The sequence below is a fragment of the Mesoplodon densirostris genome, chromosome 7 (genome assembly GCF_025265405.1).
Source record: "Mesoplodon densirostris isolate mMesDen1 chromosome 7, mMesDen1 primary haplotype, whole genome shotgun sequence".
Lineage (NCBI taxonomy): Eukaryota > Metazoa > Chordata > Mammalia > Artiodactyla > Ziphiidae > Mesoplodon > Mesoplodon densirostris.
The window spans coordinates 8,242,658-8,261,083 of NC_082667.1; the positions used below are offsets into that span (position 1 = coordinate 8,242,658).

General features: G+C 56.7%; 1 protein-coding gene across 3 annotated transcripts; it reads left to right on the plus strand.

Moving 5' to 3' along the window:
• Nucleotides 1–26: 26 nt before the first annotated feature.
• Nucleotides 27–15,892, plus strand: RASGRP2 (RAS guanyl releasing protein 2). 3 transcript variants are annotated; one of them, XM_060104697.1, is made up of 17 exons: nucleotides 27–84; nucleotides 3,138–3,305; nucleotides 3,951–4,053; nucleotides 4,600–4,662; nucleotides 4,990–5,121; nucleotides 5,889–6,039; nucleotides 6,237–6,410; nucleotides 6,570–6,686; nucleotides 8,413–8,694; nucleotides 9,642–9,719; nucleotides 9,926–10,048; nucleotides 10,379–10,494; nucleotides 13,558–13,699; nucleotides 13,967–14,003; nucleotides 14,583–14,759; nucleotides 15,638–15,702; nucleotides 15,866–15,892. In XM_060104697.1, exons 2-16 carry the CDS (start codon nucleotides 3,233–3,235, stop codon nucleotides 15,694–15,696), a joined length of 1,827 nt encoding a protein of 608 aa, XP_059960680.1. In that variant the 5' UTR covers nucleotides 27–84; nucleotides 3,138–3,232; the 3' UTR covers nucleotides 15,697–15,702; nucleotides 15,866–15,892. The 3 variants fall into 3 exon arrangements, with proteins under 3 accessions (XP_059960680.1, XP_059960681.1, XP_059960682.1); XM_060104699.1 differs by lacking the exon at nucleotides 27–84 and adding an exon at nucleotides 485–587 and having other exon boundaries at nucleotides 3,165–3,305; XM_060104698.1 differs by lacking the exons at nucleotides 13,558–13,699; nucleotides 13,967–14,003; nucleotides 14,583–14,759; nucleotides 15,638–15,702; nucleotides 15,866–15,892 and adding an exon at nucleotides 11,842–12,461.
• The last annotated feature ends 2,534 nt before the right edge of the window (nucleotides 15,893–18,426 follow it).

The window sequence follows — 18,426 nt, forward strand, 5'->3', positions numbered from 1 at the left end:
TTGGCGCCTTCTTGATTCCGCCCTTAGCCCCGCCCCACTGCGGCGTTTAAGGGTCTCTCAGCAGGTGGCTGCGCTAGGTCCAAAGTAAGGAGAGTGTTAGGGCGGGGGACACACACAGACCGTCTAGGCTAGGCCGGTGTTGCCCCTTCTCACTTGGGGAAACTAAGGACCAGAAGGGGCCTGTTTGTAGGTCTCGTTTTACCGAGATTGAGGTGTGGGGGAGGTCCTGCCTCCGCAGCCGGGTAGCAGGGCGGGGCAAGCCTCAGAAGATTTGTTTGGGGCCCGGTGGTTTCACAGTGAGTGTGTTTGAACCTGAACAGCCGGAAACTGTTACCGGCTCCCCTAGGCCCGGCTTGTGGGGACCCCAACCGCCTGCGGCTTCCCCTCCCAAGTTCCTCTCTGCCGGAGGGGGCGGGGAGGTTGGCCAGGCCTCCAGGCTCCAGTTTTCTAGCTGCGGAGAACCCACCCGTCGCTTGCAGCTGCCCCTTTTCATCTGGCCTCATGGGGAGCCAGGCTTCCGGGGCCCCAGTCCCTCCTGTGTGAACTGGAGCTCCCTCTATCCCCAGACCTCGAGGCCCCTTCTCCAGGTAGCCGCGTTTTCATTCCTCCCTCCCCACAAGCCCCTCTCCCCCAAGTGTTCCCACCTTGTCCTAGCCCCTCCCCCAGGCTATCACAAGGACCCGCCGCGCCCACGCCCCCGATCTCTACTCAACCTGTGCCCCCCGCTGCCCGCAGGAAGACGCCCGGCCCCAGGCCGGGTTAGCCCCGTGGGAACAGTTTGTCTCGAAAACAGGAACCCGGGCCGGGGGCTGGGCGGGGCGCCCCTTCCCCACCGCAGTCTGCTTCCTGCCCCTCCCGGCTTCCTCTGCCCCACACCAGGCAGGGCGGGGGGCAGGGGGGTGTCTGTGATGGAGGGAGAGGACCGGTGGTTTAGTTCCCCCGCTCCATGTCCCGCGCGGCCTGACCTCCCCTCACCCACCCTCGGCGCGGCCCGTGGCGCAGCCCCCCCGCCCGCGGCCCTGGTCTCCCGGGCGGCGCGGCAGGGCAGGGGTTAAGCTGCCGCAGGGACCGCCGCGTGCGGGGCGAGAGGGAGCCCCCGATGGGGGAGGCGCAGCCGCCGGTGCGGAGCCCGGCGCAGGGGCGGGAGGGGAGGGGAGGGGAGAGGAGAGGAGGGGGCGGCCGCGGCGCGGGGGCGGGGCGGCGGGGAGCGGGGCCGCGGCGCGGAGAGCGGGCGGGAGCCGCAGCCGCAGCGAGGTCGGCGGGCGGGAGAGCACGGAGGTGGTGCCAGCCGGGCCGGGTGCGGGCTTCTTGCTGCGGGTCCCAAGTGTGAGTGAGTGAGCACGGGGCGGGGGGGGGGGTGCAGGGCAGGGGAGGCCCGGCCCCTAGGGGCCCTCGAGGGCGGCGCAGACGGGCCGAGGGCGGCGGGTGGGTTGGTGGGTGGGGAATCTGCGGCCCGGGTCCGGGCCAGGAGGGACCTGCCGAGAGACCCGAAGCTCCCTGGACAAGCGCGGGAGGGGGCGGCATCCGGGGCGCACCCGGCTCTTCCTAGCCACGTCTCAGCGGGACCTTCCCCGGCGAAGCCCCCATTTGACAGATGAGAAAATTGAGGCTCCGAGAGGCCAAGTGACTCTCAAGGTCACACAGCGAGGAAGCGGGAGAGCCGGGCGGCGATGACTCTGGGTGGCTCCTAGGAAAAGTCTACCAGAGAACTCCATAGAGGAGACCCCCGCTCCCCGCTTGCAGCCCGGGGGAGTATGTGTAGGGGCGGGGTACCTTCTGTGGGGCAAGGCTTTGCCAGCGTCCGTGGGTGCGGGATGTCAGGTCGCTGGGGCCGCAGGGCTGGCCCTGGATCGCAGATGAAGGGGGCGGGGGCGGAATGGGTGTGTGTGCGTACCCACCGGTGTGTGCATGTGTGGGAGAGTGTACATGCGTGTAGGTGCACTGCCTTGCGTGTGTGCACACGTGTGCGGATGTCGAGCTGCTGTGGCCACGGAACTCCAGGCTGGCCTGGCTCTAGTGAGCAGCAGGGCCGGAAGCCGGCCCCTTCAACGGGTTTGCATTCTGGGGTAGAGAGCTGGGTATGTGTGTCCGAGGTTTCCTTCGTTCAGGTGTGCGAGGGGTGTGGGTGCCATTGTGTGTGTGAGAGAGAGTATGGGAGGTAATTTGCCTGAGGCTCGGCTTTTTGGGAGCCTCAGGCATTCTTGCACCCCGATGTGGGTCCCTGGCCTCGGGTGTGGAATGAGTGTCTGTCTCTGCATGGGTGCGTATATTCCCGCCAGTGACTGGAGTTGCTGGTGGAGTCGTACAGGCACTCTCCACCCTGCACGGTGCTAGCGCCCCCTTCTGGGCACCCTACTCTGTGCTCGAGTGTGGACGGCCTGTGTGTGCACTCAGTTCGACTGTGCAGTATGGGGACCTGCGTCAGGGTCTGGGATGAAGATAGCCTGCGGAAGGGCTGAGCCGGGACCCTTGGGGCCTTCACGGAGGAGGTGGCTTGGGAGCGCGCGGTTCCCAGGCTCAGGCTTCCCGCTGACGCCTCCGGGCCGCAGTGGGCTCCCCGCTCCGCCCTCTCCGCACCCCCCCCAGGAATGTTCCTCTCCGCTCCAGCCCGCCTCCCCAGTGGCAGGCCCCTGGGGGCTGCCACAGCGCCCCCCTTTCCGGGGAGCCCGGGAGGGGGCGACGCGGGCAGGACGCCTGGGTTCCTCCCCCCTCTCATCCCAGGGAGAAATTCCTCCGAGGTCCCCTCAGGCTCTGGGTTCCCAAAATAACCCTGCGGGGGAAGGGAAGCTGTGAAGGGAGGGAAGCGGGAGGGGCGCAGAACTGAGCTGCGGGGTGCTGCAGGTGCCTCTGGGGAGAGGACGTGAGGAGGAGAGGGCCTGCGGGGAGGGGGGCTGGGACACTAACCAGCCCCCGGAGTTCTGGCTCGTCCCCATCCCCGGGGAGTCCCTCAGCCCTCCCACGACTCCAAGGGTGGGCCGGAAGCTTCTTGGTCAGTTCGTTTCCCAACTGGTGGGTTGCAACATCCCGGGCCAGTTAACCCCAGGAGTGGCCGCGGCGGACGACTCCGCCCCTGCCCAGCAGGGGGCGTGCCTGCCCCGCCCCATTTCTGTCCGCGGGCCGCGCCCGCGCCTCCGCAGACTCCCGCTCTGCCTCTCCCGGGACAGGGGTCCGGTCCGAACCCCGTGGAGGCTCTCGGAGCGCAGCTTGGCCCAGCCTACCCGCGCCGGACGCCATGGCGGGCACCCTGGACCTGGACAAGGGCTGCACGGTGGAGGAGCTGCTCCGTGGTTGCATTGAAGCCTTCGGTGAGTGGCACGGGAGGACACGCCCAGCCTGAGACCAGCCGGGAGCCTGAACCCTGACCCCTGCCTCCCAGGGCAGACCTCTGCCCAACTCGCATCCTGCAGCCTCTTTGGAAAAAGTCTCCTCTTCATCCCGGGGTAGAGAGATCCACACGGTGCAGAAAGAGAAAAGGTTTCCCTTCCCTAGTATACCAGCGTTGAAGGGAGGGACGGCGGGGTCCCCAGACTCTGACCCATGAGGACCGTTATCTGTCTCCCCGGGGGATCCGGAGGAACTCGCTATTGCGGCCTGGAAGCTGTTTCCGGCTGATGGGGGGTGGCTTATCTGGTGAAGGGGTGCCCCTTCCCCAGGCACTCAGGAAATGACCTCTGGATTCTTGACCCCACGGAACCCGTCTCCTTCCGCCCCAGCTGGTTCCCCTCCAGACTACAGGCCCGACTCAGACGCTCTTCTCCTCTAGTTCCTCGGATCCTGCCTTATCCCTCTTCCACCCTACCTTTACCTTATAATCTGCCTCCTGGTTTCGGAGCCCTGGGAAAGCCGGAGGCGGCCGGGAGCCAGAAACCTGGCAGGCTGCGGGGTAGGGTTTAGGGACCGCAGCTGCGGGACGTAGGGTCAACCGGTTCTCCTTGACCCCTCGGAGTTAGATGACTCCGGGAAGGTGCGGGACCCGCAGCTGGTGCGCATGTTCCTCATGATGCACCCCTGGTACATCCCTTCCTCTCAGCTGGCGGCAAAACTGCTGCACATATATCCTTCGCCGGCCTCGCCAAGGGCCCTGCAGTCCGCGTCCATAAGGGAGCCCAGCTGCCCAGCGGGGGCAGAGGATGGGCTTTGCTCCTAGAGCGTGGGCCACTCCCACATCACAGAAATCAGGATTGGCCCAGGCTCCAGCTAGGGCCTAAGCTCCACCCCTTTCCTCCCCTTAGAACTAAGGCCCCCGTCCCCCGGTCTCTCCCCAGCCTAGGCCTTGCTCTCCCCTCCCCACAGCCTAGAACCTGTTCCTACTCCCAGCGCAGGTCCTGCCTCTTGCTTCTCTCCCAGAACCCAGGTCCTGCTCTCAGCCTCTCCCAGAATCTGGCCCCCATTCCATCCAGGCACCCTCCCAAAGCTCACACCTCACCTCTGCTTTCAGCCCCTTTCCAGAGCTTGGGCCCTGCCCACCCCAGACCCCACCCCTAGAATTTCTCCTAGAACCAGGCCCTGCCCTCAGCCTCCCCCAAGAACTCGGGTCCCATCCCCTGCCTCCTCTTCTAGAGTAAGTCTCCATCCTTGTTTTCCTTAACTCTGCTTCACCTACCAACAATCCCGGAAGGACAACTCCAGCTCGCTTCAGGTGAAAACATGCCATCTGGTCAGGTGAGTCTTCCTCCTGGGGCTCTGTCCCCTTCTCTGCTCCCTTATCTCAGGCATCAGACTGGCCTGAAGGAGTGGAAATAGCTCGTTCTGGAAGCTGGTCATGTGGGTTTGAACCCGGCTCTGTCCGTGGTGGTTGTGCTGCCGCAGGCCTGCCCCTTCCTGGTCCTGGCCCGGTCCCTGTTTTCTGATCTGCCCAGTGTGGGTGGGGAAGGAAAGAGCTGGGTGAGGGGAACCACAGTTTGAGGCTCTTTCCCCCTCTCTGGGGAACTACAGTCCTAGGGGATGGTGGGGGAAGGGCTGCCTTGGGTGACTCTGAACCTCCACCAGGTACTGGATCTCAGCATTCCCAGCGGAGTTTGATTTGAATCCTGAGCTCGCTGAGCAGATCAAGGAGCTGAAGGCTCTGCTAGACCAAGAAGGGAACCGCCGGCACAGCAGCCTCATCGACATCGAGAGCGTGTGCGTGGGGGGAGCTCGGAGGGCTGGGCAGGGCACTCAGCATCCTACACCATCTGCACTTAATAAACGTTTGTTGAATTGAATGGGTGAGGGTCATGTCACTCTTGCTTAAAAACCTTCTATGGCTTCCTAGCGTCTCCAAAACGCCTCGGCTGGGGATTAAGGCCTTTCATAGTCTCAGGCCAGCTTGGCATTCCTGCCTCATCTTCCACAGCCCACCACCCTATACCAGGCACCTCATACTGCAGCTGCACGGGTCCACTCACCACTCTGCAGCCCCTGCATCCTTTCCCACCATGGCGCTTTGCTCATGTCCCCTTGCCCCCTCCTCCATGTTATCAAAACTCAGCACAAGTGTGGAGTGTCTGTGGACTCTTTCAGGGCAGAATTTGTCGTTCTGGCCTCTGTTCCTCCATGACACTTTGTGCAGACCTCTGCCCAAAGACCTCCGCACTTGTGCCACGCTATTTCGTGATTGTTTGTTTCTGTGTCTGTCTCCCTCAGTAGACTGTGAGCTCCTCGGGGGCAGGAACCGTGTCTTGCTCATCTCTGTACCCCCAGCGCCTAGCACAGTGCCTGGCACAGAGTAGGTCTTCCATAAATCTGTGTTGAGTGCATGACGAGGGGGGAGATTGCAGGAGGTGCTGGGACTGGGGACATTCGTGCTCTGCACAGTGTCTCGCGGTCAGCGTGAGTGGCATGAGTGTAGGGCCATGAGGGGTGGGGCATCTCCAGCAAAGGACTCACTGCCCCGCCCCACTCCCCAGCCCCACCTACAAGTGGAATCGGCAGGTGACCCAGAGGAACCCTGTGGAACAGAAAAAGCGCAAGATGTCCCTGTTGTTTGACCACCTGGACCCCATGGAGCTAGCAGCACATCTCACCTACTTGGAATATCGCTCCTTTTGCAAGATCCTGGTGAGGCCCAATGGCCTTCGTCAGGGAGCGGGTGTGGGCTGGGGAGGGGGTGCCAGGAGGGGCAGGGTCTCTGGGGTAGGTGGGGTCACAGGGTGGGTCTGGGGTTTCAGTGTAACCACCAAAGGGCCGCTGGAGGGTGAGGAGCGGCCTTTGGTGAGGGGAGGGGCCACAGGGTGCTGAGGCCACTCTGCCTGCAGTTCCAGGACTATCACAGTTTTGTGACTCACGGCTGCACCGTGGACAACCCTGTCCTGGAGCGCTTCATCTCCCTCTTCAACAGTGTCTCGCAGTGGGTGCAACTCATGATTCTCAGCAAGCCCACAGCCCCGCAGCGGGCCCTGGTCATCACACACTTCGTCCACGTTGCAGAGGTGCCTGCCCCTCCCCTTCCCCCCAACCTCCCAAATTGCCAGTAGGGCTGAGTCCCTCCTTTCCCCTAACCCACTGCCAGGTCTTCTCCAGAAAAGCTGGGCCAAATTCTGGACCCACTCAGTGGCTCACTGCCTCATCTCTCTCCATTTATTCCCCAGAAACTCCTGGAGCTGCAGAATTTCAACACGCTGATGGCGGTGGTCGGGGGCCTGAGCCACAGCTCCATCTCCCGCCTCAAGGAGACCCACAGCCACGTGAGCCCAGAGACCATCAAGGTGCTTGAGACTCGGGGGGTCAGGGGAATGGCCTGGTCAGCCTTCCCAGGGCTGGCCTCGCTGAGAACTCCCAGCAGCGCTGGGGGCTGGGCACTCCCTCTTCATTTGATAAATGAGGAAACTGAGTCTGGGGGTTAAATCCTTTCCCAGTTGCACAGTGAAAGCAGCAGAGTGGAGTCTCACAGGTCTGCCGAACTTCAAAGCTCGTGCTTTACTCTTCCCCTGCTTATTTTATTTTATTTTATTTTTTTGACCGTGCCACACACATGTGGGATCTTAGTTCCCTGACCAGGGATCAAACCCGTGCCCCCTGCAGTGGAAGCACTGAGTCTTAACCACGGGACCACCAGGGAAGTCCCTATTTTATTTTAAAAAACATAACTGGTGACATACATATAGAAAAGTCTATAAAACATATGTACAGTTAAAAAAAAATTAGAAAACGCCTCTGTAACTACCACTCAGGTCAGGAAGTAGAACGCTGCCGGCCCCCGAAGCCCCCAGCACCTTAGAGCATAACTCCCTCCTCATCAGAGGCAAACGATGTCATGACATTCCTAAGGATGATGACCTTGCTTTTCTTTCTTTCTTTTAAAAAATTTTTATTTATTTATTCAGTTATTTTGGCCGTACTGCACGGCATGTGGGATCTTAGTTCCCCAAACCCGTGCTCCCTGCAGTGGAAGCTCAGAATCCTAACCACTGGACCACCAGGGAATTCCTGACCTTGTTTTTCTTGATAGCTTTACCACCTATGCATGCATCCCAAAACCATGTGGGTTTCTTGTTTCCTGTTTTTGAACCTCCTATGAATGGGATTGTGTTGTATATGTGATTTTACTTCTTGCTTCTTTCATTCTTACGTTCTGTTATGTGGAGCAATTGTTCATTCACTTCCGTTGCTGTATGATATTTTAGTCCACCCTGATTTGTGTATCTCCTCTACTATTGAACATTTGGGGTTTTTCCAGTTTGGGCTGTTACGAATGATACCACTAAGAATATTCTTCGAAATCATCGTCCTGTGCTGCTCTGCCTCCGTGATCCTCAGTTTCCTCTCCTGTGAAATGGTTTTTTTTAAAAAAAATTATTTATTTATTTATTTATTTGGCTGCGTCAGGTCTTAGCTGCGGCACGTGGGGTCTTCGCTGAGGCTTGCGGGATCTTTTGTTGCGGCGCGGGCTCTTCATTGCGGCGTGCGGGCTTCTCTCTAGTTGTTGCGCACAGGTTCCAGAGTGCTGGGCTCTGTAGTTTGCGGCACGCAGGCTCTCTTGTTGAGGCACACGAGCTCAGTAGTTGCGGCACGGGGGCTTAGATGCCCGGCGGCATGTGGGATCTTAGCTCCCTGACCAAGGATCAAACCCGTGTCCCCTGCATTGGAAGGTGGGTTCTTTACCACTGGACCACCAGGGAAGTCCCCTCTTCTGTTAAATGTTGATGATAATCTGTGCCCAGGCCTGGTGTAGAGGTGTGGTATTTGGTAGTGGGTGTCCCTTTGAACTCGTGACCTATGAATTCTGATTCCAGGGGCTAAGGGACCCAATGTTGGGGGATAGTGAGGGAGGCTTTTGACCTTTCACCCATCCCTGACCCTGACTCAACATCCTCTCCCACGTTTCCAGGGCTGGGCAGGGGAAGGAGAGACGAGCCTGAGATATGTGATGTGTATGTGATGTGTGTGTGTGTGTGTGTGTGTGTGTGTGACCCTCTTCCCTTTGTCCCCCAGCTCTGGGAAGGTCTGACAGAACTAGTGACGGCCACTGGCAACTATGGCAACTACCGGCGCCGGCTGGCAGCCTGCATGGGTTTCCGCTTCCCCATCTTGGGTGTGCACCTCAAGGACCTGGTGGCCCTGCAGCTGGCACTGCCTGACTGGCTGGACCCCACCCGGACCCGACTTAATGGGGCCAAGATGAAGCAGCTCTTCAGCATCCTGGAGGAGCTGGCCATGGTGACCAGCCTTCAGCCCCCAGTGCAGGCCAACCCCGACCTGCTGAGCCTGCTGACGGTGAGGGGCCAGGCAGCAGGGCCGACAGCTGCACCTGGTCCTGCAGGCTCGGCCTTGGGTTCTCAGTTATGATCGAAGAACTGAGACCCAGCCTGGGCCCCAAGGTTGGGGTGAACTTGGAGAAGGGTTCTAGGCTCCAGATGGGGCTGTGGGCCCCTGAGGCTGGCATGTGGACTTGAGGCTGGGCCTGGGCCCTGGGTTGAGTTCCTAGCAGTGGGCTGTGTTCAAGGTTTGGGGTCAAACTCTGGATTCTGGGTATAGGGGTGGCTTTTATTTTATTTTTTTAATTGTAATTTTTATTTTTTGGCTGTGCTTCGTGGCTTGTGGGATCTTACTTAGTTCCCTGACCAGGGATGGAACCCGCACCCTCGGCAGTGAAAGGGCCAAGTTCTAACCCCTGGACCGCCAGGGAATTCCCCAGGGGCGGCTTTTACACATGGCCCTGAGCTCTGAGGTTCTGGGCTTGGTCTTGGACTTGGTTTTGAGCCCTAGCATAGGAGTTGGGTTCCAGTCCAGATCTGGACTAGGTTCTAATTGTTGGGCCGGGGCTTAGGTTTTAAGGTTTGGTGTGAAGTCTTACCTGTTTCTAGGTTCTGGACTGAGATGGGGATTGAAATCTGAGCTGGAGTCTGGTTGCTGGGTGGGGTTCTGTGTTCGGGGGGAATTTCAGAGCTCTCAGCTGGGTTGTGACCTGGATTCTTGGCTGAGATCTTGGCAGTGCATTGTGTTCAAGGTTTGGGGCCAAGATACAGGTTCTGGTCTGTGTGCTAGGCTGGCGTGTGGTTGCTGGGATGTGTTCTAAGCTGGCCTTTGTCCTGAGTCTAGCTTGTGGGCCAGGCTCGGGGCTGGGCTGCGACCTCTAGGTGGACCTGTGGGTCTGAGTTCTGGGCAGTGGGCTCCTGAGAGCAGCGGAGGCCAGTGGGCGTGATCAGACCTGTGTGTCCCAGGTGTCTCTGGATCAGTATCAGACAGAGGATGAGCTCTACCAGCTGTCCCTGCAGCGGGAACCGCGCTCCAAGTCCTCGGTGAGGGACGGAATCACTGCTTACCCACTCGGCCCATCCTCTTCCTCCCCCACGTCTGCCCTCCCGGGAGTTCCAAGATTAGAGGCTACCTCACCCATCCTGCTCGTTGGGCAGGCTTCCTTGTCCCCAGGGCTTGCCCTCTCTCCTCCACTGGGCCCTGGGCTTCCTCACCTCTGGCCCTCTCTCAGCCTCGACCATTCCCACAGCCAACCAGCCCCACCAGCTGCACGCCGCCTCCCCGGCCCCCGGTGCTGGAGGAGTGGACCTCAGCGGCCAAACCCAAGCTGGATCAGGCACTCATGGTGGAGCACATTGAGAAGATGGTGGAGGTGAGACTCCGTGGCAGCCAGCTCTGGAGTCTGTGGGGTGGGGGGACAGGTCCGTAGGGGTCAATCAAGGCTCGTTTTGCCAGGGCACTGCCCTGGGAGCCACCACCAGTGCCAGGTTCAAGGGCCAACACTCAGTCTCCAGAAGGCACGGGGCACAGCTAATGGGTGGGGCTGGGATGGGGGTATGGAGAAGGGAGGTGGTGGGGGAGACAGATAGCTGCCCACGGCTGAGACGCCCGCCCATCATCACTTGGACTGGGAATGTGGGCAGGGTGGGGCCGTTGCTCCTTTCATCCTCCCCTCCCCCTTGTGTCCCTCTATGTACTCCAGTCTGTCTTCCGGAACTTCGATGTCGATGGGGACGGCCACATCTCACAGGAGGAGTTCCAGATCATCCGTGGGAACTTTCCTTACCTCAGCGCCTTTGGGGACCTCGACCAGAACCAGTGAGGAGGCCTGGGGGCAGGGGGAGAGGGAAGGCAGGCTCACTTCCCTTTGGGTTTTAGTTTCCTCCCGTGCAAGATGAGGACATTGAACCAGATGATCTTGAGGGAGGAAGCCACCCATGTGGGGAGGGGCTCTTATTTTCGGGGAGGCTGCCAGCTGCAGAGGCACAGGGTTACCTCACTTATTCAGACCGAAGAGGGGGTGGGGGGACTCCACCTGAGTCTTGCAAAGACGGTGGCCTGGGGACTGTTGCTACATAAATGCCATTTTATTTGTGGAGCTCACAGCTGGCAAAAAGTGTGGGCACGTTGAACTCCTGGGTAGCCTGTCTTAATGAATAGATAAGAAAGGCCTGTAATTAGCAGCACCCACTTGCTTATCAACAATTCACAATTCACACGCTGACAATTTGGACAAACAGCTGGTTCTCTGGAGTAGGTTAAACATGCCCCCTGCAACCATGTTCGCACCCTGGTTTTGCTGAGCGGACAAAATTCCAATCAAAATTTATAGTCCATCCCAGGTCGATTTACTTTTTAATGTTATCCATATTTCAGAAAGCTGGGTTTTTTCCCATATTATAAAAATCCATGGTTAAAAAAAAATCCAGGTAGTAAAATAGATTTATAGTGAGCAAAGTGTATAAGGTAAGAAGTGAAAATTCCCTCCCTCCTTTCCCACTCAGAGGTTGTCATTAGTAACATTACTGGCGTGGCAATGCCTGTATCTTTCCAGTCTTTTTTTCATGCATGTTGCAAATTGTTAAGAGAATTTGTCTGTGTCTCTTTCATAGACAAACAGGATGATGGTATAAATCTAGTTCCGCCAGCGGCGTTCATTGTAGTTGCTTTGTTTCTCCTCCCAGCGTTGGGAACAAATAGTTGAAAACAGAGTTTTCTCTGAGTTGAAAACAGTTCCCTGTCACCTCCCTGCGTTAGGGTGGAGTTTTTCCAGGCCACACTTTTAGGGAGGGTGCAGCCCTTGGAGACCTTCAAGGCATCAGCTTCATGCAGGCGTCTCAGCCTTAACTCCCCACCTCCTGCAGGCCCCAGGCAGGTATCAAAATCCAGCACCCGGCTCCTGGGGCAGCCACAGCTCACTGCCTCAATTCGAAGATCTCTCTTTGTTTCTGAAACTTGGGGGTAACCATTTCTTACAAACTCACCTATGCATTTAAAGCAGTTTTTGATATATTTTAACCAGCATCTGGGTATTTGTGGCAGTAGGGTTTTCAGGGTTTTTTGTTTTTGTTTTTGTTTTTAAATCACTGTCTTGACAGAACTGCATGCTTTGTGTTTTTTTACTTTTGTTTTCCACTTAAACCCTCATCGTGGACGTCTTTCCAGGCCGATTCATGCAGAACTACCTCATTCTTTAGAACAGCTGCAGAGTATTACACTGTGTGGCTGGGCCGTCATTTGCCTCACCATTCTCCTGCTGATGGACATGTAGACTGTTCCCAGTTTTTCGCTATTAATATCCACCATGCTACTGTGAACATCTTTGTACCCATGTACTCAGGCCACTATTTTTGTAGGAGAAATTCCTAGAAGTGGGATAATTGGATCAAAAGATATGCACATTCTAAATTAGAAGGGAGACTGCCAAGGTGACCTCAGGCAAGGTTGTGCCAGCTTGCACTCCCATCAGCAGTGAACGAGTGCCCATTTCCCAACTTCCTTGCCAACAGTGGATGCTATAATAAGCTTTACAATTTTGCCAGTCTAATTGGCAAATGGTGTCTTGGTTAAATTTGCATTTCTTTAACACTAGTGGGGGTAGGATATCTTCATATGTTTATTGGCCACTTCTATTTCTTCTGTAAATTGCCTGTTCATGTTCTTTGTCCATTATTCCACTGGGTTTGTGAGTCTTTTTCTCATTGATTTCTAGAATCTCTGTTAATGGATATTAACCCTTGGTGTTGAATATGTTTGCAAATATTTTCTCCCAGTCTGTCATTTATGTTGCCTTTTCCATATAAAATTTTTTAAAAATGTGTGCTCAATATGTCAGTCTTTTCCTTTATGGCTTCTCGGATTTGTGTTATGCGTAGAAAGGCCTTCATCCCCTCAAGATTACAAAACTCTTCCCTTATACCTTTTCAGATACTTTGAAAATTTTATTTTTTACATTAGTGTTCTGAATTTAGTGGGAATTAAGTTTTCATGAACAGTGTGAGATAGGAGCCTAGGTTTACATATTCTCATAAACCATCAGTTGTCCCAATGTACCACTGATGTGAAGGACCACCTGGATCACCCAACTACAATGCGCAGGCGTGTCCGACAAGGGCCACCCCTGGTGGAAATAGCTCCCAGGGGCCCAGCATCTATTAACCATTACAGACGCTGTTGTCAATGTTCCATGTGCACTGTCTCATTTAATCCTTACCCAAAGGCCTCTGAGGTGTAGGAACTATCATCATCCCCATTTATAGAAGAGGAAACCGAGGGATGGGGCCTGAAGTCACACAGAGAAGAATTAGAGCCTAAATTTGAACTGAGTTCTGTCTCCAGAGCACGTGCTCACTCTTTCCCTAAAATATGTGAATGGATGAAAAAAAAGGGCTCCGTGGGGAAGCCCTGGATTACCTTTCTGGCAGGATTATGCAAGAGTGAGACAGGTGCAGCTTTTTCCAATCTTACCTGGTCCCCAAACTCATCAGAGATCTCTTAATTCTCAGGGCTCCGGACTGGTGTTCCACAGAGCTCACTTTGGGAAACAGAAGCTGATAATCCCATGGGAAAGTGCAGAGCAATTTTAGTTTACACACCAACCCTGTGAAGTGAGCAGGGCAGGAATTATGATCCCCATTTTTCTAGGGAGGAAACCCAGGGCAAGTGACTTGCCCAAGACCACACAACTAGTTAGTAGCAGCTACTACATCTGCCTGACTCCAAGTCTAGTGCTCTTTCTCTTTCCTGCACCAGGGGTCCAAAATCAGGAGTCGGTGAGGACCTTTAACTTGGTAGGGGTTTTTCCCAGTGGGATGGGTTAAGCTGGTGGTGGGTGGTCCCAGGGAAGCCCCCAGAGCTGAGGCCCTCCCCCTTCCCGGACAGGGATGGCTGCATCAGCAAGGAGGAGATGGTCTCCTACTTTCTGCGCTCCAGCTCTGTGCTGGGTGGCCGCATGGGCTTCGTACACAACTTCCACGAGAGCAACTCCTTGCGCCCCGTCGCCTGCCGCCACTGCAAGGCCCTGGTGAGCCCCCGCCCAAGCCACACCCCTCCAGCACCGGCCCCGCCCCATCCATGCCCCGCCCTCCCTTCTGGCCCCGCCCCTGCCAGAGCCTTCTCAGCCTAGGCAAACCTTAATTCCACCTGCCTCTCCTCTTGCTGTTCTGAACAAAACCCTGAGGGGGCCCTAAGGCTCCAGAAAGGGTCAGCCCCACTCCCTGCCCATGGAAAGGAAGTAGAGTCATCCCCTCTAAACCCCTCCCCCCTACGACGGCCCCCTCCTCTATTTCAGATCCTGGGCATCTACAAGCAGGGCCTCAAATGCCGAGGTGAGATGGAGTTGCAAGGCTGCTGGGCTGAGTTTTTTGGGAAGTTACTATCTGCGTGAATATCCTTATTTTGGTGGGGTAATTGCCAAGGAGTGAAGTACCTTAGAGCCAGAGAGGCATGCTGATTGACGTGAAGGGGGTAGCCTTTAACAGGGCTTTTGTTGGGACTTCCCTGGCCATCCAGTGGTTAAGACTCCGCGCTTCCACTGCAGGGGGTGTGGGTTCGACCCCTGGTCTGGGAAGTAAGATCCCCCCTGCCTCGCAGTGCTGCCAAGAAAACCCCCCAAAAACCAAAAACCAAAACAAGCAAACAAAAAACCCCAAAAAACAACCAACAACAAACAAACAAACAAAAACCAGGGCCTTTATTTTGGTGAGGCAGCTGCCCAGGAACAGGGAGCTTTGGAGAGGGCACAGACTGCCAAGTAGGATGAAGAGAGCACTTGGAAAGGAGGCTCTTGTTTTGGTGGGGCAGCTGCTCAGGAGCAAAGGGACCTGGGGAGAGGTGCAGGCCTGCGGAATGGGGTGAAGGGTATTCTGATCAATTGATCTGGCTGGGCTCCCCATCTGCCTCCCCAGCCTGTGGTGTTAACTGCCACAAGCAGTGCAAGGATCGTCTGTCAGTTGAGTGCCGGCGCCGGGCCCAGAGTGTGAGTCTGGAGGGGTCTGCACCCTCACCCTCACCCACACATACCCACCATCGCGCCTTCAGCTTCTCCCTGCCCCGCCCTGGCAGGCGAGGCTCCCGGCCTCCAGGTAAGAAGGGGTCTCTTTCTGTTCTGGCCTGTGGAGGGAGGGAGGCAAGGCCATGGTGGCATAGTATTACCTTCTCCAGGATGGAAACTACTGCAGAGTTTGTAATTGTCTCATTTTGATAGGGTGATGGAGAAGGGCTGGACAGGTAAGGGTGTCAGAAGGTGACCAGGGAGCCCCCAGCCCTCTGAGGCTGAGGAGGAGAGAGACTAATAAATAAAAAAGAGTAAAAGTGAAAGAGACTTCAAGATTCAATTTGCACTCTTATTTTGTTAGGGGGATTGACAATGGATTGGAGAGGGAGTTTTGTGAGCTATTTGCCTGTGTTTCCCTTTTTGGCTGCTTTGGAGGCTATTCTGAGAAAAGTCCCTTGCCCCCCAAAGCTCCCAGCAGCTCTCCTGGGGCCATTGGTGGTTCTAGGTCAGTTTTCTGAATGACAATTCCTCAAATGATTATTTTGCTGAGAACACTCTGAACAACCATGTTAAACTGGGGTCTAAGGCAGTTGACCACAACTGTTCAGACTGGCATAAGTCCTCAAAAATAGAGGCAGGCACAGGGCATAAGTTCTCAAATACAGAAAAGTTGAAACCATTTGCACTGAGCCTTCCAGAAGTGCTGGGGTCTAAAATGTAAAACACACACAAAACTGACATTTAAGCAAACTGCACCGATAAATCTGTGGCTGCAAAAAAGCTGTGGCAAAATGAAAACTTAGAAAAAGAGCCTCAAAAATTGGGCCTTTTGGTCATTCAGTGAATTGATTTTTGGTGGATGGTTCTGGTTCTGGGATGGGGCAGGGTGCCTCCGGTGATGGGGAGAAGGGCTGCTGAGGGCACAGGGACCCAGGAATTGGTCCTGTGACACCCCCCTCCCTGCAGAGATCCGAGAGGAGGAGGTTCAGACGGTGGAGGACGGCGTGTTTGACATCCACTTGTAATTGATGGTGAGCCCCCCTGCAACCTGGGCAGAGCCTCCCCACTCAGGGCTGGGGCAATGGGGGGATGAGTGGGACGGGTGCTCTGGCCAAATGGCCCAGGCCAGGTGGAATCCTGCTTTTTGGGGAGGGGGGAGGATCTTCCTCAAAACCTCTGTCTTTTTCTTCCCAGCTGTGACTGGATCAAGCATCCATGCCTGCTTTGGAGAAAAGACTTGGACCAGAGCAGGAAGCCTGGGGTGCTGCGGCAGCAGGCTGGGGCTGGGGGGCGGGGTGTGGGGGTGGCATGCGTCTGAGGGCAGGGCCAGGGCTGGAGTCCCTAAGGTTGTACAGGTTCTTGTGAATATTTGTATTTTCCAGATGGAATAAAGGCCCAAGTAATTAACCTGGACTATCAGCGCCTAGAATCCTCGCCGGGGGCAGAGGGCAGGGGTCCGTAATCACAGGGACTAGAATTGTGGAGCCGAAAACTTTGTAGTCAGAGAATCTTGGGAGATCTGGAATCTCATGTGTCTGGAATCTTGGGGGGAGGTAGAATTGTGGGGGATAGAGCCTTAGAACCGGGAAACAGTGGAACAGAGAGTTTGGGGGGGAGGTCTAGAATCTCTAGGAGTCCAGAATCTTGGGGGCCTAAAACTTGAAAGTAGAATTGCTGAGCCTGGTGGTCAAGTATAGCCATAGGCTTCAGCCCACAGCTGAATTTCCCTTGCTTGACAGGTGGTCTTTCAGCCTCTGCGTGTATACTTCCAGCAACGGGGAGCTCACTACAGAGAATCATGGGAGGGAGGGGGCAGCCCAGAGTGCTGGATGTGGGGGAAGGGGCGAGGGGGGGCTACACTCCTTGGGCTTGCAGCCTCCTGGCCTGGCGCTGCTGCCAGCCGGAAGGACAGGGACTTCCAGAGGAAATGCATATTGATCCTGCTGTCAGCCTCTGGCAGCCTCTCCCAACCCAGCTCTTCCCTCCCGAGTTTGCAGCATGGAGGTTTTGGGGGTCACGACTACCTGAGGAAGGCTAAGGCCACTTCAGAGGCTGGTCTTGGTGAGGAGGGTGGACTGGGAGTCTTCGAAAGGTTCTGAAGCTGAGCCAGGCTGCTTCTGGGGTCAGGAGGCTCTAGACAGCAGTCCGAGAATGGGAGCTACCTCCCCAGCCCCCCTCCCCCAAGCTGAGGCATGTCCTACAGCAACTGCAGGTTGTCCTGGGAGTGGAGGCCTGAGCACCCCAACTCCTACCTGCAAAGCACAATATCTGAGGACCTGGCAATGGCCTCAGCCCGCTCCCTCAAAGTTCCTTGACCCCATGCCCATCTTTCCCTTTGAGACCCCACTCCCCCCGGCCTACTCCTCATCTGGGGTACCTCCTCCTCCCACCCTGTTACTTCTCAGCTGCAGCTCTGGCACCTGTTGGGCACCCCCAGCCCTGTCCCCCGTTGGGTCCCCCACACTGCCCCTCCTTCCATCTTCAGCCCCCTCCCTGCCTTCCTCCTCTGGAGGCTGTAATATCCGTTTCACGATTTGGGGGCTGAGTTGCTATAACAACAGACGGGCGATTGTGCTGTGAAGAGCAGCTCGCTCCCTGCGCTGCCTCCATCCCTGCAGCCCGGTCGGCTGGCCCCCCTCCCTGCCACCCCCCAGCCCCAGCCTGGCCTCTTCCCAGTGTGTGTGTTTGCAAATGTGTGCCCAGGTCTGCTCCCCCTGGGACTGTGACGTGTGACTGCCTTTTCATGGTTGCCTGTGTGAATTTGGCAGATGAGCTTCACATTGTGTGCGTGTGTGCATGTGTGTGCACAGGCATGCATACTGTATTTGCTGCATTTTTCCTCCTCCGTGTGTCCTCACTGGACTGCGCATGGGAGAAGGGCCACGTTGGGTGGGTGCCTGTTGGGGGGGTGTCTTGAAGTGGTGGGTCCCACCTACATCCGGTACTCTGAAGCCTGGACCTGGGTGGGGGGAGACATCACTGTAGCTGGGGGAGGGGCAGGGAGGTGCAGCAGCTGCCAGGTGACCTTTCCTGCCCTTGATGGGCAAAGGTGGCCCAGGGAGCTGGGGGTGGGGACCAGAGACAAGTGCTCACTCTTGCATCTCTCCCTGCCCCTACCCTCCCCCGACCCCTTCCCACACCCATCTCTAAGGGTCTGAGAGAAAGTCTCTGTGAGTCACTGCGCCTGACTGTGTGCCCATCTATGCCCTGTTGCCTGGCTGGACACGTCTGTGTGTGTGTGTCTGTGCGTGTGCGTGTGTGCGCGCGCGTGTGTGTGTGTGTGTGTAGCCTGCAGGGAGAGGAGCAGTGGGGGATGGGCAGGGCAGTGGGCTCTGGGGTCAGAGAGGCAATTTCACATTCACAGGCCCTGACTCAGCAGTTCCCATTCTCTGGCTCTTCTAGTGGCCTTGGTGGGGCCATCCTGAGGGTCTCTCCAAGGTCAGAGTAGGCGCCCCAAGTCTAGAACCTGGCTCAGGGATCTCTCTTCCCAACCTCTAGGGTTCTACAGCCTGGGTCCCCCTCTCATCCCCTTAGAGGCCGGGAGGGAGCTCTCTGGTGGGGGGGGGGTGTCCCCACGCATCTACTCAGTAATTGACCACTCTGTGCAAAGTGCCTCGGGGGGCAGGATGACCTCGTGGGCAGGTCCTCTGTGTACACCTGTTCCCCCCGAAGACATGCATCTGCCTCAGGCACCTGTGTGCACAAGTTTGTGTATGTTCTTGAGCAAGTATATGCTTCTTGTGGGTGTCGTGCCA

Excerpts from the sequence above, each read along its gene's own strand:
- RASGRP2 (XM_060104697.1), top strand. The coding sequence starts at position 3,233 with ATGGCGGGCACCCTGGACCTGGACAAGGGCTGCACGGTGGAGGAGCTG. Across the intron at positions 6,040-6,236 it reads GCTCCTTTTGCAAGATCCTG|TTCCAGGACTATCACAGTTT; the intron begins GTGAGGCCCAAT and ends CTCTGCCTGCAG. Across the intron at positions 8,695-9,641 it reads ACCTGCTGAGCCTGCTGACG|GTGTCTCTGGATCAGTATCA; the intron begins GTGAGGGGCCAG and ends TGTGTGTCCCAG.